Here is a 24210-nt window from a genome sequence, read left to right on the forward strand (position 1 = left end):
TGCACCTCAGTGACATTTATTCACGCCACACAGGACATAACATGTCTGTAAGTGTGTGCAGGGCTCCACGTTCCCCACTAACAGCATGCTGAGACGCACACCAGACGGACGCTCCGTGCCACGCTCTCCAAGTACAGCCGGTCAGTGGTGGCCGTGGGCAGGCGCAGGACTTGACGCTGTGGAAAGAGATGCATAGCACGGCTACCGTTGAGCAAGAAAGGGAACCATGGGTGATAGCTTATTATGGGAGTACTGACAAGTCAGAAACCGTAAACCACAATTTTCAATATCATGAAGACACGTGGAGGGGCATTTCTACCCAGAGCGTCCGGCAGGTGTGAGGGTTTCGTGGACTCCCCTCACATACCCAGGGGGCTCGCCTGCCAGCACAAGGCCGGAGGGGTCACCGGCTGGCCCTGGCTCTGGGAGGACCTGAATGACTATAATTTCACTGTCATTTGGGAAGAAGAGTGAAGACACGTCCAGCACCAGGACATACGTTTCACGGGATGGCTTCCCACACAGCGAGCCTGGGCCGCCCTCCTGCTGGCAGCAGCAACCCGTCCTTCTAGTGCCCCCACACGTTTTACTTGGCCCAAGGGGGTGAGCAAAGGTCTTTAGCACTCAGACTCTAAGAACTGCAGAATTCGCTTTTCCAGCAGGGACAGCAAACTCCATGTTCTCAAGGACCCCCTGCTCCTCACACAGTGAGCAGCGACACACCTTGTCCGGGAAAGGTGTGACGGTGTTTTTCACTCCCCATCATTTGAAGAAGCAAAAATCTTACCTTTCAAGGCTTTACTTCTTTTATCTGAAATGAAAAGAAGGAAACATTGGTTGTATCAGTCAACGCTTTACAAAAATGTGTTTGGTCAATCCATTCCTGAAATAGACACTGGGCTGAAAAGCTCACAGCTTAGGTAAAGTGGTTATGGCCGTTTCTCACAGTGCCTCCCAGCCAAGAAGCGGCACCGCCTCCACCGGAGTTTTCTGCGAACAGCTGAGGAGCCCTTCAGATGCGCAGGCCTCTCTACTCCTTCCCGTCCCCAGGCTCCGGTCCTGCAGTTTCAAGTTTCCTCCCTTCCCGCATCTTCTAAACCAACTGCTATTAATCCCTGACTGGCCTCGTGTCTGTCCGCTGAGAACCAATGGTCACCCTGCCCCCACTTCTATTATGGAAACAGTTAAAATATTCACACAATGAGAAAGGTACAGTAACACACCACGCACTAGGACACTCTACCCCTAATGACTCCTGCCCCCAATTCTTCTAAAGAGGGGACACGTCCTACAGACCTGAAACACCACGGTCACACCTAGGAAGCTCAGGGTCCCCTCTTATTAAGGCCTTATTCGAATTTTCCTAGTTGTCCCCAAATGTCTCTAGGAGCTGACATGTACCCCCCACAACCTAACGAAGGGTTCTGATGCTCATTTCTGGGTAAGAACCAATGTTCCTCCACAACAGGAGCGGTGATTCCTTTTGAAAATGATTTTCATTTTCCTGACTGCTAACGAATCGACATGAAGAACTTACCAGCACTCCTGATTTTATAAATGATGACACTCATCAACCCCATTCCTACCCAAATCTCCTGGTAAACCTGGGTATAGTAGGGCTTCAGGGGGATCCAAACATTTTTAATAAAGCTTTGAAGCATCTGAAAAGGAACACAGTGATAAATATTACCATGACTATCTTTTTTTTTAAAGATTTTAAAATAAGTAAGAGAGGGAGCACAAGTAGCGGGGAATGGGCAGAGGGGGAAGCAGACTCCCCACCGAGCAGGGAGCCTGATGCAGGGCTCCACCCCAGGACCCCGGGATCATGACCCGAGCTGAAGGCAGATTCACTGAGCCCCCAGGTGCCCACTGTGACCATCGTCTTAAAGCTAACTGGAAAGAGGTTCCCATATACTCTTTTTTTTTTTTTAAAGATTTTATTTATTTGACAGAGAGGGATCACAAGTAGGTGGAGAGGCAGGCAGAGAGAGGGGGAGGCAGGCTCCCTGTCGAGCAGAGAGCCCGATGGGGGGCTCCATCCCAGGACCCTGAGATCATGACCTGAGCCACCCAGGTGCCCCCCCATATACTCTTAAATGTGACCGTTTCGTACAAGTGCTCCACACCGGCCACTCTCTGGCAGCCGTTCCTACCTGACATGGGGCCCGCTCAGCAGCTCGTCAAGCCCCCGCCCCCAGGCTGCCAACCTCTGCCATCCTGATGCGCCGCCCCCCTTCCCCCTCATGCCGCAGAGCGCCCAGCCCACGCCATCTCCCAGGGTCCCGAGCGTTCCTCTCCCTCACAGCTGTTCTGCACGGATGCTACACCGCGAATCACGACGCACTTTTTAAAACTTTTACATCGAATCCCTAGTCCGCTCGCATCACCGCGCGAAGCGCTGCTGGCATCCGGAGCTGGAAAAGAACACGGGGCCTAGTGAGACCCACACTCAGCCTCGCGATCTGCTGTTGGATGCACACAGCCCAGGGTGCGAGGTCACTTCCTGCGAGCCGCCGTTACATCATCACTTATTTAATGAGTAACAACAGTTACCTAATTACTGGATTTGACCGGGAAAAGCCACCGAATGCTGGTTTCCTTTTATGAGGTCTCGACATAAGGCTTTTGATTACAACTCACTACGGACCTTAAAGTCTGATGCCCCCGTGTTCATTGTAGCTTTGTGATGTCTCAAGGGGCCTGTCAAACAACAGGCCTTCAAGTCACTGTCAGCAATAACTAGACCCAGGCACTTTGCATTTTCCTTGAAAACACTCCTTGGGCTTCAGTTACTCATGCCCCTCGTCCCCACCCCGGCCAGAGCCCCATCTATGTTCCTTTTCTCTACTAATTGGGTTACACAAATCGTACTTCTCACTCTTCTCCGGGGTGATCATTACCCACTCAGCACCCGGGAACCCAGCACCCGGGAACCGAGCTCGCACTAGGTGGCAGGCACTGTTCAGGGGCCGAGAGACCGGCTCCTAAGGAGCCAGAAAACTTGGGAGAAGAGTGGCCTTGGCAGAGGCTGCGTGTGTGCGAAGACCCCAGGTCAGGCCGGACTTGGAGAGCTTGGAGGTGGGGTAGGGAAGCCACAGGGGCTGCGCAGATTCAAATCCCGCTCACTTCAGGGGCCTCAGTTTCCTCCTCTGGAAAACAGGCATGCAAACACGGAGCACCCCCAAGGGCGCTCTCGAAGAGGCGGGCCTCTGCATCTCGTACCTGCCGTGTCCGGAGCGCGGTCACGTAAAAGCCCACATCCGGACTCCGGGCGGGCGGGGAACTGGGTCAGCTGCACCTCGCAGGCCACGGTGAAGAACCGGCCTTTACTCTCAGAAGGTCACGGAACGCAGCGGCACTCACGAGGTGCTTCCACACCAGCTCCTGCACCGCTGCCCGCCCTACACAGCGGCTCCCTGCGAGAGCTGCCGGCCGCCACACGCCGAGACCCAGGAGCCGCCCTGCCCTGTCCTCAGTGCTAGGGAGGACGGCTCCCAGGACGGCTGCCAGCTCTTCCGAGAAGAGGAGCACTGGGGCTGAGACACCTAACGACGAGCCAGCCCGCCTGCACCCCTGCGTGACCCTGAAGGATGCGGCTGTGTCGTCCTCCTGGACTCCCGGCAGCGACGACTCCCCCAGGCTTCCTGTCCTCAGTCCGCGACGCTGTCACAGCCCGAGGATCCCGGAAACTAACAGCCCTGCCCCGAGCAGGTGCCTGAGCGGCCTCGCCAAGCCGCAGGGGGACGCAGGGGGAGGCGGGTTCGGAGGGACTGAGGCCAGGGCCCTCCTCCGAGCGCAACAAGGTCCCGCGGGGCCGGGCTGCCGGGTCCCACCGCAACGCTGGCCGCGCCGGGAGCCGTCCTAACAGAAGGCCGCCCTCCGCGAGGCACGGCCGTGTCCACCGGCCCCACTGGGCTCTCGCGGGCGTGCGGGGAGGCCGTGGACGGCCCCGCGGCCGGCAGCAGCGGCAGCAGCAGAACAAGGCGCGGCGGCGGGCACCGGACCGGGCTCTGGCTCTAGAGGCCGCCCTCGCCACGGCCGGACGACGTCTGGGTGGGAAAGAGCGGAGCGCGAGGAAGGCGCCGCAGACACGTCCGTCCGCTTCTGCGCAGGCGGCCCGCGGCCCCTCTCCTCTCCCGCACCACCTCGGCCGCCGCCGCGCCGCCAGCACCTTCCCAGCCCGGCCCGACATTCCTCACGCGGGCCCGGACCCGCGAGCTGCCCCCACTACTTAAGGGAGGCCCTTCTCCGTCCCGCTCGCAGCCGTGCGGCGGCTCCGGGGCGCCCGTCCTTGCCAAGGCCCATCTCCGGGTCGGAGCGCCCGCTCCGTCCGGGTCCGGGGCGCCCGCAGCCGACGCCCACCCGCCCACGCGGGAGACCATGTCCGCCCGACCCGCGGAGGCGCGCACCGGGACTGCAGGGCGCGGATCCTGCGGCGGAGCACGGCCCGTCGGGGCACCGGGACTGCAGGGCGCGGATCCTGCGGCGGAGCACGGCCCTCGGGGACACCGGGACTGCAGGACGCGGATCCTGCGGCGGAGCACGGCTCGGGACACCGGGACTGCACGCGGATCCTGCCGGAGCGGCCCTCGGGACACCGGGACTGCAGGAGGCGGCGCTCGGGACACCGGGACTGCATCCGGATCCTGCGGCGGAGCACGGGCCCGTCGGGGGCAGGACGCGGATCCTGCGGCGGGACGGCCCTGACACCGGGCTGCAGGACGCGGATCCTGCGGCGGAGCACGGCCCTCGGGACACCGGGACTGCAGGACGCGGATCCTGCGGCGGAGCACGGCCCTCGGGACACCGGGACTGCAGGACGCGGATCCTGCGGCGGAGCACGGCCCTCGGGACACCGGGACTGCAGGACGCGGATCCTGCGGCGGAGCACGGCCCTCGGGACACCGGGACTGCAGGACGCGGATCCTGCGGCGGAGCACGGGCCCTCGGGGCAGTGCGTGGCGGCGAACCCCAGGGACCCCGGAGACGGTGCCGAGCGCGGGGCGGCCGCGCCCGGCCGGGGTCGGGGCTCCATCCCTGAGCGCGCCGCGCCCTCCGCCGGGGCCCGGCCCTGGCTCGCCCGCCCCGCGCTCCCCGTCCGAGAAGGGCAGCGGCTCCGCCCGAAGGACAGGACGCGGCTGCCCGAGCCCCACCAGTCCGCGGGGCGCCGCCCGGGCGCCGCGGCAGGACCCCAAGGTCAGCGGGGGGCACGCGGCACTCCCGCGCGTCGCCCCGAGCCCCGCGGGCCCCGCCGCCCAGCTCGGAGCAGCCGGCCGCGCCCCCGCGCACTCACCTTGCCGAAGACCCCTGGCTCAGGCCGCCGCGGCGCCCACTCCCAGCCGCTCGGAAAGGTCACCGAAAGCGCAAGCGCCGCGCGGGGCCCGCCGGGAAGGCGGAAGGAGCGGCGGCGCTCGGCGGCCAGAGCGCCGCCCCGACCGTGTCTGCGCGCCACAGCGCCCCCAGCGGCCGCGCCGGTGCCGCAGGCCGGCGAGCCCCGAGCGGGTGCGCGCGCGCGCGGCGGAGAACGGTGATTAACCGCGCGGGGGTGCCCCGGGCGCGGGACTTTCGGTGCTGAAACCGCACAAGCGGACGAGTTGGGCAACCTGAGAAAGGGGCCGTCTTTACGTGCTGTCTGAAGGCCGAGAAGCCGTCTCCCCTCCGTGGTCTTCTCGCTCGCTTTCTGTGGATTAACCGCGGTACTGGTCACAGGTTCGTGCTCGCTCTCTTTCTGTGGATTAACCGCGGTACTGTGCGCGGCGGGACTCCCGCGCCTACGAGCGTCCACGGCCGACGCTGCGCTTGGCGGACACCGGCTTCGAAGACAGCCCTGCTTACTGCGGGCGAGGAAGCGAGACGGAAAACTTCAGCGGAGAACTGGAAATTGTAAAAACAAACCCCCCAAAACCCAAAAACCGCTTAGATGATCTGAAAACGAGCCAAATAGAAATTGGACAGGTTTAATCTAATCTAAAAGATGAGATTGGAGAGCTAGGGTACAGCAGGAAAGTCCCTCAGGTGTGTAATTGGAGGCTCAGAAGGAAAGGAGTGTGAGATGGGCAGAAATATTAGGAGAGATAACGGCTGGCTGAGAGTTTTAAAAAAGTGATGGGGCAAAAACACACCAAAGATTCAAAAAGCCTTAAGGAAGCCCAGCAGGCAGATCAATGAAAATAGACCAACACCTTGAAACATCATCATAAAATCACAGAAAACCAAAAATGAGGAGAAAAATCCTACTTGCCAATCTAGACTTCTAAGCATACAGAATTTAACCTGCAATAAGGAAGACGAAGTAAAGACATTTTGGAAAACCAAACACTAAGGGAATGATCCCAGTAGATAGATGTGCAGTTAAAAAAATCAATACTCACGATTCCTGCAGAAGGACAGTGAGCTCAGACAGAAGGACGAGGACACAGGAAGGAAGAACAACAAGCAGGGTCCAGCTTAGAAGGGACAAAAGCTTCGGATCAAATGGAAGCTGTATTCACCACCTGAAAATCTTGCTAAAATATTTTAGGCAGTGGTTCTCAAAGTGAGGTTTGGGGGTTCCGAAGGACCCTGGGGATCAAAACTATTCTTGTAACAATGGTAAAATTTGGTGACTTGTCTTTTTCACCAGAATTATCTCACAAGTGTTCTGTGGAGTTCTCCAGAAGCTGACTTGTGACGTCACAACAGAATGAATGCAGAAACAGATACGGGAATCCAGCTATCCCCTATGAAGGCAGACATTTAGAGATCTACAAAAATGTCAGAGTGTCACTCTGCACACATATAGTGACTTTTCATCAAAATATTCCCTTTAACACCAAATCGGTTTATTATTTTTAAATGAATTAATAAATAAAGTATCTCAGCTGTAATTCCTAGTAAAGTAGATGCAATGGACATGAACAAAAGCTCTCTAGGGGCTTCAGAGTGTAACGGGTCCTGAGCTAAAGACCTGATTTCTGAACCACTGTCTTGGGAAAGAATGTTTGAGACTTATAATATGGTCGGAAACTGCTGATGACAAGCATTTCAGGAACTTAGGAGTATCCTCCTAATCTATTTTAAGATAAAGTTTTTGTGGGGCGCCTGGGTGGCTCAGTGAGTTGGGCCACTGCCTTCGGCTCAGGTCGTGATCTCAGGGTCCTGGGATCGAGCCCCGCGTCGGGCTCTCTGCTCGGCAGGGAGCCTGCTTCCCCCTCTCTCTCTGCCTGCCTCTCTGCCTACTTGTGATCTCTATCAAATAAATAAATAAAATCTTTAAAAAAAATGATAAAGTTTTTGAACTTCAGGGGCACTGGGGTGGCTCAGTGGGTTAAACCTCTGCGTTTAGCTCCGGTCATGATCCCAGGGTCCTGGGATCGAGCCCCACATCGGGCTCTCTGCTCTGCAGGGAGCTTGCTTCCTCCTCTCTCTCTCTGCCTGCCTCTCAGCCTACTTGTGATCTCTATGTCATATAAATAAATAAAATCTTTTAAAAAAAAGTTTTTGAACTTCAAACTCTGTTTGAGATCAACAGAATTTTCATGTCTTTTGTTTCAAAGCCAAAACACCCTATGAAAAATACATCTTCAAAGGAAACAATGATTGAAGACAGGACTACCCAGATTTGTGCAGAATTCCACATTTTGCAGCTGAACAGGTCAGAGAAGACATGAAGGTCCTTGGGACGCGGCTTCTCCCACTCTGTCCAGAGTGCTGCTTGCTGGCACCAGCATCATTTGTCATTGTCTGAGCTGCTTGTTTTCCCTTTGGGTCTGTGACTCAAGCTGTTCTGCGGACGCCAACATGCAAAACCTTCACCAAGGCTCATGGCTTCCTCTGTGCTAGGGTCTAAACGTCTACAAGCCTACTGAGAACTGTCAGACTGTCTCTTTTGACTTTGGACAGGAATGCAAGTTGAGCTGTGCTGAGTATGAAGCACCCAGAACTGCCATTCAAACGAAGGGGATCAAAGCTATTCTCTGTGATGCCCAGAATGTTAGCTACTACTCGGGAAAATGGCAATGAAATGAGAACAAATTTTGGAACTGAAGCATCAGGTCAGTCTTCTTGTACTGCAGTTAAAAACTCAAGACTCAAGACGACTGAGGCGACAGCAACCTGAAAGGTTCAAAGAACATAGGAAGGGCCTTCCAATCGCCTCACACGTGTTAAAATGACTAAAATAAAAAAAGACAAATAAGTGTTGGCAAGAGAAACACTTGGGAGAAAAAGGAACCCTTGAACACTGTGGGTGGGAATGTAAATTGGTGCAACCACCACGGAAAACAGTATGGGGGTTCCTCAAGAAAGTAAAAATAGAAATAGGATATGGTCCAGTCATTCCAATATTGAATATTGACCCAAAGAAAACAAAACCACTAATTTGAAAAGATAATGTTCCTCTATGTTCATTGCAGCATTATTTGTGATAACCAAGAAATGGAAACAGCTCAGGTGTCCAGTGATAGACAAACGGATAAGGAAAACACATGTACACACACACACACACACACACACACACACAGGACTATTACTCAGCCATAAGAAGGGTGAAATTGTGCCATTTGCACAACAACGTGGATAGACCTAGAGGATATTATGCTAAAATAAGTCAGAGAAGGAAAAATACGGTATGGTTTCATTTATATGTGGAATCTAAAGAAATGAATAAAGCAAGAAGCAGAAATAGACCTATAAATACAGAGAACAAGTGATGGCTGCCAGAGGGAAGGGAGATTGGGTGCATGGGTGAAGGGGTGGGAGGTGCTTCCAGTGGGGGAATGAATACTCGTGGGAGTGAAGGACACAGGGCAGGGAATATAGTGGACGGCGCTGTCCTAGTGTCAGCCGGACGTGTGGTGGGAATGGCGGCACATGTAGACGTGGACTCACTGTCACACACTTGAAACACTGTAACATTGTGCATCAACTCCAGTAACATTGTGCATCAACTCCAGTAAGAACAGAACAGCCCCCCCGGACAGTCTCCTCGGGAAAACAGAACTCTTGGAAAAGCAGCTGCCCCCTGAAAAGGTGCTCCGACGCCGGCCAGGGACGACGCGGTGCGGAGACACAAATGTGAGTTCTGCAGTTGCGGGAAGTGGTTTCGGTGTCCTTTGGGACGTTCAGAGCATGTGCTGGCCTTCCACGAAGCATCAGGTGACCGTGTTTTCCGCCAGCGCTGGACGACATACCGCAGTCTCCGTGACTCGACGGTCACGTCACATGGTCATTAGAGCACAACAGGTTGCTCCCCGCCGCCCCAGGGTGTGCGCGCGACCCTTCTGCAGGCCGCGGTGTGCGGACCAGTCCGAGCGGGAGCGCCAGGGCCAGAGGTGTGGTCCAGCTCGGGGCCTGGGACCCCGGGCCCGAGCCAGGCTGGGCTCATCTTCCCGTGAAACACGGAGAGCCCCCCAAGCCCCCCGCCCCGGCCCGGGCTGCCCTGGCGCGGACTCTGGCTCGCCGCCCTCGGAGCATTCTCCGGCCGAGCCGGCCTTCCCCAGGTTGGTCGGCGCACCCTGCGATCGCCCGCGCGCTGACCGTCCGCGAGTGCGGGGCCGCGCGCTGACCGTCCGCGAGTGCGGGGCCGCGCGCTGACCGCAGGCGGCAGGCGGGCGACTGTCCTCGTGGTCCCGGCCGCGCTCCTCCCTCCACCGCGGCCTCATCGCTGCGGTTCGGGCCGCCTTCCCGCCTCGGGAGCGCGGCCTGCGCCACCGCAGCGGCTCGCAGCGTCTCCCCCTTCCGCTGGCCCACGGCCGCCCGACGCGGCCTCTCGCCGTTGCTTCCCGCCCGGCGCGTGGACGGCGGGGCCCGTCCCGTGCGGACGTAGGGGAGAAGCCGAAGCCCAGCACTCCTGCCGCGGCCACACAGAACTCCAGCTCTCAGCCCGGCCTTCGTCCGCGGCGTGCCCTCCCCGGGGCTGGCCCCCAGCCGTAGGCCTTCGGCTGCCCCGTTCCCGGCTGCCCCGCACGCCTCCGCGCACGGTCCTTCTCTCCCACGAGCCTTTCCCACCTCCTTGCTACCGCGCCCAGGAGGGGGCGGCGCGACCCAGGGCAGCCGCCAGCCGCGCCCCTCGACGGTGCGCGCTCGCCCCTTCCCGGTGGCCTTCCGCGCCCGCACTGGGTACCGCCGCAGGCGCCCGGCAGCTCCGCACCGGGCCTGGCCCTCGCCGGCCTGCAGCGCGACGCCGCGGGCGCGATCCTGAGACACGGCGGAGAGCGAGTCCGGACTTAGTTCTTGCACCTCCGGGGCGTCCCGCGGGCCGACTCCGGGCTCGCAGCGTGGCCGCAGGCCTGCCCGCGCGCGGAGGGGCGGGGCCGGCAGCACGAGGTCCCGGCTGCGTGGGCGCCGGCGCGTTCCGATTGGAGGGCTCGGGCGGGGCGGGGCCGGAGGCGCGAGACGCGTGGCGCGTGAGCGCCGGCGCGTTCTGATTGGAGGACTTGGGCGGGGCGGGGCGGGTCCGGAGGCACGAGGTCCTGGCCGCGTGGGCGCCGGCGCGTTCTGATTGGAAAACCCAGGCGGGGCGGGGCGGGTCCGGAGGCACGAGGTCCCGGCCGCGTGGGCGCCGGCGCGCTCTGATTGGAGAGCCCGGGCGGGGGGGGGGGGGGGGGGGTTCCGGAGGCACGAGGTCCCGGCCGCGTGGGCGCCGGCGCGTTCTGATTGGAGAGCCCGGGCGGGGTGGGGCGGGTCCGGAGGCACGAGGTCCCGGCCGCGTGGGCGCCGGCGCGCTCTGATTGGAGAGCCCGGGCGGGGTGGGGCGGGTCCGGAGGCACGAGGTCCCGGCCGCGTGGGCGCCGGCGCGCTCTGATTGGAGAGCCCGGGCGGGGTGGGGCGGGTCCGGAGGCACGAGGTCCCGGCCGCGTGGGCGCTGGCGCGCTCTGATTGGCGGGCCCGGGCGGGGCGGGGCGGGTCCGGAGGCAGGAGGTCCCGGCCGCGTGGGCGCCGGCGCGCTCTGATTGGCGGGCTCGGGCGGGGCGGGGCTGCGCTCCGACGTCCCCACGTCGCGCCGTGGCGTTCCCGCCGGCGTCGGCCCCGCCGCTCCGCGGGGCAGTTGAGGCGGCGTCGCGGCGGCGGGCGGCATGCTGCGCAAGCTCACCGTCGACCAGATCAACGACTGGTTCACGATCGGCAAGGCCGTGGCGGATGTGGAGCTGCTCGGCTCGCCGCCCGCCTTTCCGGCCGAGGCCGGCAGGGACGAGGCGCAGCCCCGGGACGCGGGCCCCGCCGTGGGCGCCGCGGCCCAGCCGCCGCCGCCGCCGCCCGTGGCGTCCCGGAGGTAGGAGGCGGCCGTGGGTGCGCGGCCTCCGCCGGCGCCGCGCGACCCCGTCCCTGCCCCCGGCCGCCGAGGGCGAGCTGGCGGACCCCGGCCCGGGAAGTCGCGCCTGCCGGGGGCCGAGCCGCCCCGGACGCCCGGTCCCGGGTCTCGGCGTCCAGGGTCGGCCTCGGCCGCGGGGTCAGGCGGGGCCCCGCGTGCCGTGTTCCCGCCCGGCCGGCCCGCAGCTCCCCGGGCGTGGGCGAGCGTCCGGGGTCCCTCCTGCGCCGGGTCCCGCCCGTGCGCTGCGTTTCCGGGGCTCGTGGCCGGAGCCCGTGGCCGGAGCCGGGCCGCCCGCCGCCGGCTGCGGTGGTTTCTCCGCGTGGGCTCGAGCCTCCGCGCGGTTTCCGGGGGCGCCCGCGGGCTCCCGCGTCCGGCGGAGGAGCGCCCCGCCTGCCTCCGGCCCGTCTGTCGGCGCTCGCGGAACCGGCACGAGGAGGCCGTCCGCGCCCGCAGACCCGGCTCCGCGGCGTGCACCCGGGTCCACGGCGTCGGCCGCGGGGACGCTTCGGGTCTCCGGTCGCTGCAGTCGGTCTGCGCTGTTGGCGCCCGCGAGCTTCGTACGCGGGGTTCGAGCAGCCGTAGGCGACCTGGAGGCCCGCGAACGGCAAGGGCAGCTCGGGTCCGGGGGCTCTCCGTGGGATCGGGGCGGGCAGGACACCCCGGTGAAGGTGGGCGTGGCTGCTCCGCTCCGGGTTTTGCGCACTTTGCCTGGATGACGCTGGCGAGGACCCCACAGGCCGCCCCTGTCCCCGCTGCTGGTAACAGGCAGAGCAGCGTCGCGTCCAGATGACCCACCGCGCTGGGGAAGTAAGGGACCGACCTTTCTAGAGACGGAAACGACGGATTCGAATGTTCTTCTCACCACCAAGGATCAGTTTTTCGAATTTCTAATCCTTCAGAGACTCAGAGTTTGAAATATCAATAGAAACGAAATTTCGGAGTGATGGAATGAAAACGGACAAAATGTACGTCCCGTCTAAGACAGTCAACATGTAAAATTACTTTGTCAGATTGCCCTAAACAGTTCAACTTCCGTAGGGGACGGGAAACTGGAAATAACTGGAGATGGACTTAACGTGGAGGTTCGCTTGTCTGTAGGTGCTCTGAGTCTGAGGGGTTCTTCTGGAAGCCCCGTCCTGCGCCCCTGCCCCCTGCCTAATGCCAGAGTGCTGCCGTGTAGAAGGCACTCAAATAGAGTCATACAACTGAAACTTCGAAATAACCCGTTGAGATGGATGGTCTTATCTTGATTTTATAGAAATCCGAAAGGAACGGACTTGGGTGGTAAAGTGCCTTTCTTAACTCCTTGTGATAAATAGTCACGGTAGGTACAATGTCCCCCCCCCCCCCCCGAAATAACACTGGAACCTGTCACTGCCTTATATCAGATGACAAAAGGGATTTTGCTGGTATAACTAAGGTTATAGGTCCTAAAATAGGGGGACAGTACTTGGATTGTCTAATCACATGAGCTGTAGAAGCGGGATTTGATACGTGAGCCGGACTTGACCAGTTGCTGCTGGACTGGGCCACAAAGGAAACAGGAGGAGAATGTGGGCAGCCGGGAGCACAGACGGAGTCCCCGCTGACAGCCACTAGGGACATGGGGACCTCCGTCTTACCACTTAAGGGAACTGAACTTGACCAACAAGCTGAATGAGACTCTTTTTTTTTTTTTTAAAGATTTTATTTATTTATTTGACAGAGATCACAAGTAGGCAGAGAGACAGGGAAAGGTGGGGGTCGGGGGAAGCAGGCTCCCTGCTGAGCAGAGAGCCCAATGCGGGGCTCGATCCCAGGACCCTGAGATCATGACCTGAGCCGAAGGCAGTGGCCTAACCCACTGAGCCACCCAGGCACCCCGAATGGGACTCTTGCAGTGAATGCAGCCTTGCCAACGTTTATTTATTTATTTATTTTTCTTGAGAGAGAGACGGGGCGGGGGACAGAGGGAGAGGGAACCTTAAGCAGGCTCCATGATCAGTGTGGAGCCAGATGTGGGGCTCAGTCTCAGGACCTGAGATCATGACCTGAGCCGAAATCAAGAGACAGAGGCTTAACCAGCTGAGCCTCCCAGCCAGCATCTTGATTTTGGCCTCATGGGACCCTAAGCAGAGGACCTAGTTGAGTCTACCTGAAGTCGTGATTTACAGAAGCTGTGAGGTGACGAGTATGTTCTGAACTGCCGGATTGCCACGGTTAGGGCAGCCCCAGCAAACGAATACAGTGGTAGAGCTGGGATTGATGTCGGGGGAGCTGACCTGAAAACCAGCCTCAACCACAGTGCCTGGCTGGTTGACTGATGTCTTTCCAGAAAGGAGGGTTTGAGTGAGGTTTTGACATTGGTGAGAAAACACTTGGCGGAGAGGAAGACAGGCTTCCCGAGCCCAGGGTGTCCCATGGTGAAGCCGGGTCTGAGGACAGTGCAAGAGTGGCTTGTGTTCCGACTCCGGGGTTCAGGCCACATGAGCATCGTTAAATCGGCTTTACAGGTCGTGTGAGTGGTGACCACCAGCATTAAAAGGAGAGAAATAGAACATATCAGGCCCTTTAACACCTTAAAGTGTACTTTTTCCCAGAGAAAACTTTCCCGTAGAAACTCACCATTTCAAACCAGTGTATCTGGTGGCTCCTTTTTACGGAACTCAGTGTTTCCTTCTTGGTATGTGGATTTAGTGCTTGCTGTGTTGAGCTTTGTGTCAGGGGACACGGGCTTGGCCCTTCCGACAAGGGAGGTCGCACGGTATAGCTGAGGGTCAGATAACTGGTTGAGAAAGTTACCCCATCGCTGGGTTACTGTGGTGTGAGGATGGATATGTTGGACTCCAGAGTATCTTACTTTTCCCTTGTTGCCTTGTTGCTTCTCAGAGCGTAGGCTTTGCACAGGTGTTAACGATGTGTTATTCTCCAGGGGTTCTATTTTCTGTTCACTCACAGAGGCCATGGTTTTTTAAAGACCTTATTGTTTCTTTAGCAGATTTAAGTTGGGAGGTCACTTTGCCATTAATTAGAGTGTTCAGTGTCTGTGTGCAGCCGGAGCGGAGTGGCTGTGAGAGAGAATGGGACGGAGCTGGGTCTGGAACTGTCCCTGAAACCAGGGAGGACTTGGCTGCTTCATCTGAGGCTACTGAGAACCGCTGGAGGGCACTCTGGGGTTTTGAGCAGAGCTGTGACACGACTTAGGACTCTGACGATCCCTGCTGTGTGGAATGGACTAGAGCAGGCCTAGGGCAGAAACAGGGACCTCAGGGAAGAGTCTCTTGGTGTCCTCTGTGACATTTCCTTTATGTGTCAGCGTGGCTGACCCATCATGCCTGTATTTGGGCCAATATGATTCTGGATGTTTCTGTGAAGCTGTTTTTTGGATGAAATTAATCTTCAAGTTGATGGATTTTTAGTAAAGCAGATTGCTTTCTAGATTGTAGGTGGGCCTCATCAAATCAGTTGAAGATCTGGCTAGAGGGAAGACCTAAAGCAAGAAGGAACTCTGCCGAGTCCCTTTAGACTCCGACTGCTGCCCTTCCTGGGGTTCCAGGCTGCCGGCTCAGCTGATTCTTTTTTTTTTTTTTTTTAAGGTTTTATTTATTTATTTGCCAGAGAAAGAGAGAGCGAGAGAGCAAGAGCGAGCACAGGCAGGCCGACTGGCAGCAGGGGCAGAGGGAGAAGCAGGCTCCCAGCCGAGCAAGGAGCCCGATGTGGGACTCGATCCCTGGACGCTGGGATCATGACCTGAGCCGAAGGCAGCTGCTCAACCAACTGAGCCACCCAGGTTTCACTCAGCTGATTCTTTAAAACGAATCTCTCTGTGTATGCGCGCGTCCTGTTGGTTTTGTTTCTTCGGAGACGCTCACTAACGCATCTTCCAAGCAGAGAGCGCGTGGCGGGTTAGAGCGGAACTGGGACCGTGGAGGCGGTAAGCGGGCGTGTGGTCTGCGTGTGTTCCTCAGGCGGAGGCGAGGGCTTTGCGTCTGGATCAGACACGGAACGGGAGTGGGGACCACGTGTGACCACGGACGACACCAAGGTCTCTGGCTGAGCAGCTGCGACATGCTGCCGTCTTCTGAGAAAGGCAGGGCTGCAGGAGGAGTTTGATCCGAACGCTTGGACCCGACATTACCAGTAGGTGACAGTAAGTGCAGGCGGTCTGGCGGTGAGGACAGAGACCTGGCTGGAGCCCGGTGTTTGGCAGTTTAAGGCTTAGAGACCAGTGAGCTCCCCCAGACTGCGGGTGGTGGATCCTAGCGGGCGAGTGCTGAGGGAGACGGTCCAAGGACCCAGGCCGGGAGCCCTCGAACGCGCAGAGACTGACAAGATGGCGCGAACAAAGGGGGGAGAGACGGGGCCGCTGGAAGGCTCGCAGGAAAACCCGCCGGTGGCCGTCCCTCCTCTCGGTAAACAAGCTTGCTTAGTACCCCTGTGCGCGTCTCTCGGTACTTGTGTGGACTGCTTTGTGCTGTTTTCCCCACGTACGCGCTCCCTGACGGAACAGATGATCACCAAGTCCCCACTTCCTAGCGCCGGGCCTGACCTGGGGTAGGAGCCCAGACTCTTGTTCGCATGAACGACCTGCCGTGGTGACCCGCCGCTGTGGACTGGGGTGCGCTGCCCACTCCTGGCCCGAGGCGCGCGGTCGGCCTTCCTCCCCCGCGCCCGGCCGACTTCCCTCAGAGGGGTTCGTGCGCGCGAGTGAGCGGCCGGGCGGGCTGGTGAACATCTCAGCATCCTGGCAGCTGCGCTGTCGGGTTTCCCGGATCAGAGGAGCCTTCCCCGCTCTTGCTTTGGCCGCTGCGCGAACCGCCGGCCCCGTGGCCCGGCCGTGGCGGAAGCCGCCTCCGTTCTCGCCCGCAGCGGCTCATCCAGCAGCTCGCACAGGTCCTGCCGCGCGGTCACCGTGCGGTCACCGTCTGTGGCCCCCGTCTGTGGAGCGCACGCGTTCCCGAGTAAGCCTTGGTCGCTCGGCGTCTTCGGGCGGGCGTGCAGCCGCCGGGGACGGTGGCCATCGGGCCGACACGCAGACCGTCGCGGCCCGGCCGGCCTTCCTCCGTCTGGGGGCTGCCTGTCTCCCGCGGCTCGCGGGCCCTGGGCGTTGTCCCTGTGTCCGGAGGACACTGAGCTCCTGTCTGCCTCGCGGCTTCCGCACCTGCCCCTCTACCCGGAGAACCCCGCGCCGGGCCGGTGTCGCCCGAGACTCACGGCCGCCTGCCGGCCCGTTCGCCGTCTTCTCACGGACTCTCCGGACTCTCCGGTGCCTCCGCAGCCGCAGGCCCCCCGCACCTCTCCCCGCCTCTCCAATCTCTTTCAACACTTTTTCCTCCTCTGAAGCGCTTGCCGTGTGCCCCGGGTCTGTCTGGCGGGTGACGAGCTCTCGGCCCCCGTCCCGCAGGACGGAGCCGAGCTTCCTGGCGCGGAGAGCCGGGCGGCCGGCGCGGGCGGCTCCCTCCGAGCTGAAGGTTTTCAAGAGCCGCGTGTTCATTTGTGTGCGTGTGTGTCGACTCCTTTGTTTCTTTCTTGGTTTTTATTTATCCTTCCAGAAAACTGGAAGGCGCAAAACTGCGTCTTTGCTTGCCTGTGGCCATCCCAGAGGAGGTGTCAGGTGGGCCCTTGACCGCCTTTGGAGCTCAGAGGGGACGTCGGGGCTGGAGGCGTGCGGGGCCCGACAGACGCGCGTCCCCGCCGGGTGTGCCCCGACACCGGACAGGCCGGCGGCTGCGTCCAAGGCCGCTCGTTCATCTGTCAAGTGGGAATAACGTTGCGTGCCGTCAGGGACTGGATGAGGGGCCGCCTGCCGCGCTCCACACAGTGCCGGGCCCGTGGCCGAGCGACCTCACGGTCAAACGGCCGGGCTTGCTGCAGATGCGGACTCCGCGGAGCTCGCCGTGTGTCCCCTACGCGGGTGCTGGCGGGGCCGGGGGCGGCGGCTGCTAACGGTTTCCCAGCTCAGGCTTTTAGCCCCTGAGCCAGGCTCCGTCTCTGCAGAACCGGCCTGAAACTCGGCCTCTAACTCCCCATCTGCACCACCGCCCCCGCCCGCCCCCTTTTGACCTTCATCTTCTGGCCGGCTTTGCGGACTGGAAGCAGCCCAGCATGTAGAGCGCGGGCTGTTAATATTCTGGAAGTTACTTGTGTTAAAATTCCTATTTGGTTTGTAGGTTTTCTCAGAACAACTGTAGTTTTAAATTCCCCCCGTGCTCTCGCAGGAAATGTGGTTATTAGGTCATTGCCCGAGTGAAGTGAGAGATGGAGGCTTTGCATACCACGATGCCGTGCGTTCCTTCCGCTGCCCTGAACGTCTGGTTGTGGAGCTAAGCGACTGTGTCGTGGGGACCTGGGGCAGTGTGGGGGTCGTGCTCCTCCGGGGCTGGAGGGTCGCTAGCTGCCTGCCGCCTCCGCCGCTGCGGGAAGCTTCGGATGGGAGGGACTTAACAAAGTCCTCTTCTTCACGGCGGGCAGGGACCGTGGGTCCTCTCAGGAGGGTGGTGGGATTGGTCGTCTTTTGTGTGGCGGCTGATGGAGGTGCTTTGTGGGGAGAAAGGAGCGTTTGGGGCCCTTTTGTGGTGTGTGTTCACTAATGGGGTGGGGTGAGGTGGCCAGTTCTAGTGCCACATGTCACAGACTCCCTGTTGTTTGTTTATTTATTTATTTATTTATTAAGATTTTATTTATTTGTCAGAGAGAGAGAGCGTGTGCGTGCACGAGTTCACGGGCAGACAGAATGGCGGAGGGAGAAGCAGGCTCCCTGCTGAGCAAGGAGCCCGATGTGGGGCTGGATCCCAGGACGCTGGGAACATGACCTGAGCCGAAGGCAGAGGCTTAACCCACCGAGCCACCCAGGTGCCCCTCCCTGTTTAAAGCAGAAATTTTGTTACCACCGTTGAGGCAGTAATAATAAAACTCTTGTTTATCTTGTGTTCACTGGACAGTAAGCAGTTATGGGGTTCTGGGGGTACTTGGCTCTCCCACAAGCAGTTTCTACTCTGAGGCTTTTATTTTTATTTTTTTATTTTTTAAAGATTTTATTTATTTACTTGAGAGAGAGACAGTGAGAGAGAGCATGAGCGAGAAGGTCAGAGAGAAGCAGACTCCCAATGGAGCTGGGAGTCCGATGCGGGACTCGATCCCGGGACTCCAGGATCATGACCTGAGCCGAAGGCAGTCGTCCAACCAACTGAGCCACCCAGGCGTCCCTACTCTGAGGCTTTTATAGTGATTAGAGAGTCATAGCTCGCTCATGAAAACAATCAAAGGGAGGAGGAGCGAGAGGTGTCTTTATTTTAGATCTACTTAGGGCTGTGTTTCCACTTACCTTGTCTTATTAAACTCTGGTCCGGCTGACATCATTTATGACACAGGATTAAAGACCAAACGGAGGCCCTTTCAGAATGGTGTAGGTGTTGGCCAAGAGGCCAGGAACAAACAAGTCAGAAGGGTTTTTTGGGAGCAGATACTGAATTCTAGTCTTGAATAGTTTTCTTTTAGAGGGGAAAAAACAAATCTCCAAATATAAAGTTGTAAATATTGGGTACCTTGGACTTAATTTTTAAGAATGATAAAGATTCTTGGACTTTATAAAAAAAAGTAAATCCAAAGATTAGTTTCCCTACTTTAATGAAATTATAAAATACTGAATTTTGTATACTGAATATTTGCTATATTTTCAGAGAGAACTGGAGGGGTGGGGGGGGAGGGGAGAGAATCTTAAGCAGGCTCTGTGCCTGGCAGGGAGCCTGACCTGGGGCTCGACTCCATGACCCTGAGATCATGACCTGAGCTGAAATCAAGAGTCAGAGGCTTAGCGGATTGAGCCCCCCCAGGGCCCCCAGAATATTTGCTATTTTTAATGAACCCACTCTGTTTCTTTTTATTGATACCATATAGAGCTCTTTTTTTTTTTTTTTACTTTCCCATAATGTTAATTGGGATTAAAAATGTAATTTGTAACAAATCTGAATGTCGGAGTAAAACACCTAACTTAGTCTTTAAACTGCACATGATTTCCTCTGTCACAGCCCATCTCCCCTTCCCTGCGGAGAATGACTGAGCTCGAGTCAGTTCTGTGTTATAAAGTCCGATTCCCATCAGTCACTTGTTTTATTCTCTGCGTGGCTTCAGGATAAAAGGTTAATGTCTAATTTTCACACAGAATTTGTCCAATTCCATACTTGTTCCTGTGAGATGTTTGAAGTATAAGAAAATACTTCAAACATTTTTTTCAAAATGTGTAGGAATCATTTTAGTTAAAAGTATACAGTTCAATGAAACATCGCATTCTTAGAGTGGGTAAAAACGGGACACTATTTAAAACATGGGACGCACAGTTAAACACGACTTAACAGAGAAACGTGAAATCACATCACTTTTTCATATTCTTAATACTAAGAATTCTTCTAAAGAGGGCCATAAAAACTCTTCCGGTTATAAGTAACTTAACTCGATGGGTAATAATAGGGTAGGTTCCATATCCTATGTGAGAACACTGGGAACTTGTTCTTTGTGGTTTTGTCCACGTAGCTGGAAATCGTGGGTATTTCGTCTTTATCGGAACTCCTGGAGCTTGTGCCCAGGATCACAGACGGAACAGGACGGTCTGGGTCCCCTGACTCTTCTGGGCCTTCTTGCTGGTTACCTTTGCTAGGACTGGTTAGGAAGTCTTTCAGAACTTGCTTGAAGATGTAGACTATTTCCCATGGCAGCACATCGTTTTCTGCTAAAACTTCTCGAAATCTGTGGGGAAACCAGTAATGAATATTCAGTTCAGAGACTTTCTTTTGTCGTTTGTGTGTATCTGCAAAATACAGCCTAAATACCGTGATCCTACAGTAGTTGCTTGCTGTTTGCGTAATCTGCGTATTCCTTTAAAATTATGCATCTTAGTAAAGAAATTCTGCATATGACTTAAAAATATTTCTTAGCTAGTCTGTCCTTGGGGATTTTGGTTCTAGGTTTTTGATACCCACTGTTAAAGAATTTACATGATAGAATACAATTTCCAGTCTAGCTGTATGAGGAACTTAGACTCTACAGTAGCAAAATACCATAAAAGAGAACATAGTATTTTTACCTGCTGAGAATAGTTCCAGTTTGACAAGGCTGAACTTGGGAGCAAAGGACTTCAAGTTGTCTTTGTTCGGTAGCTGGAATGGTCGCGTAGGGATTCTGGTAGTTTCTCAGCCAGCTGTAATCCACACCTGTTTTTCTCACTTTCTGTTCATTTTCGATCTCTTGTATTAATCTCTCTCGCTCCTGCAGATGCCATTTCAGTTCCCGAAGCAGAGTCTTCGTCACGGCTTCGGAGCCAGGGTAGTGTGTGGGTTTGTAGGAATCATATTTTGGCCACTTCATCCAGCCAAAAAGTGGCATTTTTAGCCTGTGGAAATATTCTCACTTGTTTATTTGCACCAAACGTTGTGGTTCTGATGAGCAAAGAGCAAATAAATTTGCCAGAAAAGTGTATGAGTTTTTCACTGGTTAGGTATGCAGGTCAGAATGAGATTAGAGCATGGATTAAAGCTTTGCGTTTTCTAACTAGGTCAGTACCAAAAACCAAGCTTTGAAAATACATTTACGTGGCTAAGCAGCAACGAAATCTACCCAGTCAGAGATGATCTGGGGACTGAACGTTCTCTGAAAATAACATTGACACTTGCTATTAAAAGTTCTTAGGAGGCTTTAAAACATGAACGGAGAGGAAGTGCTATCTGGAAGCGCCCCTCGGACCGAGGTTTGGTGCAGAAAGGGTTTCGAGCGTACCTGGTGCGTTGGGTCCGCTGTGGTGGTGCTCCCAGGGACTCTGCTTGACTTGGCGGTGAAGCTGTGGTCACTCAGGCGTGCGCTGGGCTCCTGGCTGTGGCCCCTGTTGGAAGGAGGGAGCCCCCTTGTTTACCCACAGAAGCTGTATTTGAAATAAATAAGCTTCTGTGTTAGGAATGAGGTTGTGATGTCTTCATTTAGAGAGAATGCTCATTAATTCACCTTGTAAGTGAGCTAGACGAAATGACAAAAATAACTTACTATTCTGCACGAATTACACAGAACAGTCCACCTTCTGAATGTAGCTCCGTCTGTTTGAGAAAGATGCCGGCAGCAGTGGGCTCTGGTCCTAAACGCGCTCCGACTTGTTTGGTAACGAAACGGGAGCGACAGTGTGGGGCAGCACGGATGCGCCCCCGGCTACGGGGAGACGGTCGCGTGGTGGCTGCTCTGCCGTGCGTAGCTGTAGGTCACAGTTTCGTGCTGTATTTTTATGCCTGTAGAGCGCTAAAAATAACCTCGCTGCCTCTATTCTTCAGCTTACCTCGCAGGCCATCTAGAAGCCAGGTCACTGTCCCCTCCCCTGAAAGCAGGAAAAACAGTCTTGATGATTTGCGAAATACCCATTTTGAGAACATTTGTTGTGATTGAGCAAAGTAGGCAAAGAAGGCTTATTATATCTGGGGGCGCCTGGGTGGCTCAGTGGGTTAAGTGTCTGCCTTTGGCTCACATCATGATCTTGGGGTCCTGGGATCGAGCCCCACATCCGGCTCTCTGCTCAGCGGGGAGCCTGCTTCCCCCTCTCCTGCTCGCACTGCTTGTGTTCTGTGTCTCTGTGTCAAATAAAATCTTTAAAAAATGAAAGAATGCTGGTATCTGCCTTGTGAAACATTTAGTAAAGGTTATTTTTTATACTCATTCTGTTTCTTTTTCTAAATAGTAGTTAAATTTATGTATTTAAGCAAGTCACAATGCCAGAGGACATAAATGCTGAAGTAGGTGACTCCTAAAATATACTTTATAATTTCTTTAAAAACATAGCAGTAGTAGATTAAGGTTAGGGAAAAATTAGAGATCTAAGAACGTACGGAGTTGAAAACAAGGTCTTACGATTCCCTACGGCAGATCGAACATCCCGGGGCGCTCTCCTGGAGCTGAAGGTGAGACGCCGACGGGATGCTCCTGGCCGGCGGCGCGCGGGTCGGGGGCGTGTGGTCGTGCTCAGGAGCGGACGGGCCTCTCGCTCTCCAGTTCCCTGGTAAGTGACTACATAGTGGCTTTTCCTTTTATAACATTTGTTTCTCGGTTGCCTTTTCCGACAAGTGAACCATGAAGAATAGCCAGGGTTTACATCAGACCCGAATGTCATGCCTGATCAGGACTGACGCGTGTGGTCAGCCCGGAGGTGCTGCAGCTTGCATGTGAGAAAAGCCGGTGTCAGCCCGTGTTCTCGTCAACGAGAAGGATTTCACATCACATTGTGGGGAGTATGAGAAGGAGAGGAGAGGAAAGTTTATCACGACACAAGTGTCCTACCAAATTTTCTGTCAAAGTCACGAAGAATCCTGACCTGTCTCCCTTTGAATAACCTCGTTACTGCTTTAATTCCTAAAGTTTTGGTCTCTGAGGTGGTAAGAACAGCTATCGGACCGAGATCGGGTATGGAACATGAACCCGGTTTCTTTCTGGGGCTCCGTGCTGTCTTGCGTTGTCGCTTGCTCTGCCCCGGAGCGTGTCCTGATGCCTCCCGAGCCCACGCGGACCGTCACAGGGGCTCACACTGACTCTGTCTTTTGAGATGTTTATTCTCTTTCTCTTTTCCATTTACCCGCATCATAATTCTTTTTTCCAGGACCCAGTTTAAAGTCACCTAAGTTTTCTTCCGTCGGAGGGAGACAGCAGCCTGTTTTCCTGGGCTCTGGTGTTCCTTTGAACCTCTAGCAAGTTCGGTCCATGTTCTTGTTCACTCTCCGCCCTGCGTTCTACTTCCTGAGCAGGCTGTGCTCCGCCCTCCGCTGGGGTTGCCGGCTTCCCCTCGCGCAGCACGTGCTTGCTGCCTGTGGGTGGCCTGATGCTGGCTGGGGGCCCAGGGACACCGGAGGACCTAGTCTCTTCCCTTGCGGAGCCCACCTTCCAGTGGGAGGCCAAGGAGGAGCACCTGCGTCGTCAGCCAGCTGATCACAGATTGGGGGTGGCGGACCCACTGGAGGCCCGTCCCAGTTCCGTGGGGAGGTCAGAGGAGGGCTTTTTGGGGAGAGGGAGTCCTTTGAATAGAGATTTGAAGAGAACTGAGCTACTGCACAGAGAGCTTCTCCAAGACCGCCTTCCTCTTAGCACCTGTCTTGCCGTTGGGACGACTGCGCACGTCCGACCCTCGTGGAGCTTTCCTTAGGAGTCAGCTGACATTTGGGACACCTTCCTCTGAGGTGTTGCTTGTAGAAACCTGTGTTTGTCGTACTCCGGGTACACTACTGGTATCGTATTATCCATTGTATTTTTTCTGTCCTAGAGCCCGAGTACTCTGGTCACGCTCCTACCGTACGACGGAGATGGGGGGTATAAGTCCTGGTAGGTCAGGACCAGAGAGCGCCTTGTGTTGCTCCTCTCTGTCAGGCTGTGGTCAGATTAACTTGGATTTCAAGTATTTTAGTAAGTTGAATAAATGAGTCATTTCTAATGAGTTACTACCTTAGGATATTTTGTGTGGAAGATATAAAATTTAAAACTATGAAGCTGGTCAGTTTCTTTTTTGGTCTTTGTCATTGTCTTCTCGCGCGGTGTCCAGCAGCATCTGATAGCAGTGAAGGGAAGACTCATCACTGTAAGGACACGGAGAGCAAAAAAAAATAAAATAAATTCCTTTGCTACTGGATTTAAAGTTCTGGATTATTAGCTGGTAAAGATGCGGTTAAGGGGTGCCTGGTTTTGGCTCAGGTCATGATAGCAGGGTTGATAAGCCCAGCGTCCGGCTCCATGCTCAGCAGGGGTGCTCTCTCTCTGCCCCTCCGCCCCAATACATAATAAATAAGTAAATAAATATGTCTTTAAAAAAAGATGCAGTTAATATTTTTTATATTTAAAGATTTTATTTATTTATTTGACAGAGGAGAGACACAGCGAGAGAGGGAACATAAGCGGGGCGAGTGGGAGAGGGAGAAGCAGACTCCCGG

At 56.3% G+C, this 24210-nt stretch overlaps 3 protein-coding genes across 3 annotated transcripts in view; 1 reads left to right on the top strand and 2 right to left on the bottom strand.

Moving 5' to 3' along the window:
* On the bottom strand, positions 1–5423 carry ATP5MJ (ATP synthase membrane subunit j). Its single transcript, XM_045074421.1, has 4 exons — positions 5297–5423; positions 1538–1661; positions 788–811; positions 1–176 (listed from the first exon to the last, which is right to left on the bottom strand). Exons 2-4 carry the CDS (start codon positions 1659–1661, stop codon positions 142–144), a joined length of 183 nt encoding a protein of 60 aa, XP_044930356.1. The 5' UTR covers positions 5297–5423; the 3' UTR covers positions 1–141.
* Positions 5424–11005: 5582 nt separating this feature from the next.
* The window catches only part of TDRD9 (tudor domain containing 9), a 99694-nt gene continuing 86489 nt past the window's right edge, over positions 11006–24210 (top strand). The window contains exon 1 of the mRNA XM_045074462.1: positions 11006–11254. Coding sequence (XP_044930397.1) covers positions 11058–11254 — 197 coding nt within the window. The 5' untranslated portion in view covers positions 11006–11057. The remainder of the gene's footprint in view (positions 11255–24210) is intronic.
* RD3L (RD3 like) lies at positions 19365–21137 on the bottom strand. The gene is made up of 3 exons (XM_004754605.2): positions 21041–21137; positions 20352–20657; positions 19365–20014 (listed from the first exon to the last, which is right to left on the bottom strand). Exons 2-3 carry the CDS (start codon positions 20648–20650, stop codon positions 19717–19719), a joined length of 597 nt encoding a protein of 198 aa, XP_004754662.2. The 5' UTR covers positions 20651–20657; positions 21041–21137; the 3' UTR covers positions 19365–19716.

Source organism: Mustela putorius, unplaced genomic scaffold, assembly GCF_011764305.1.
Source record: "Mustela putorius furo isolate JIRA1106 unplaced genomic scaffold, ASM1176430v1.1 tig00000129_pilon_pilon_pilon, whole genome shotgun sequence".
In the NCBI taxonomy this organism is placed as follows: Eukaryota; Metazoa; Chordata; class Mammalia; order Carnivora; family Mustelidae; genus Mustela; species Mustela putorius.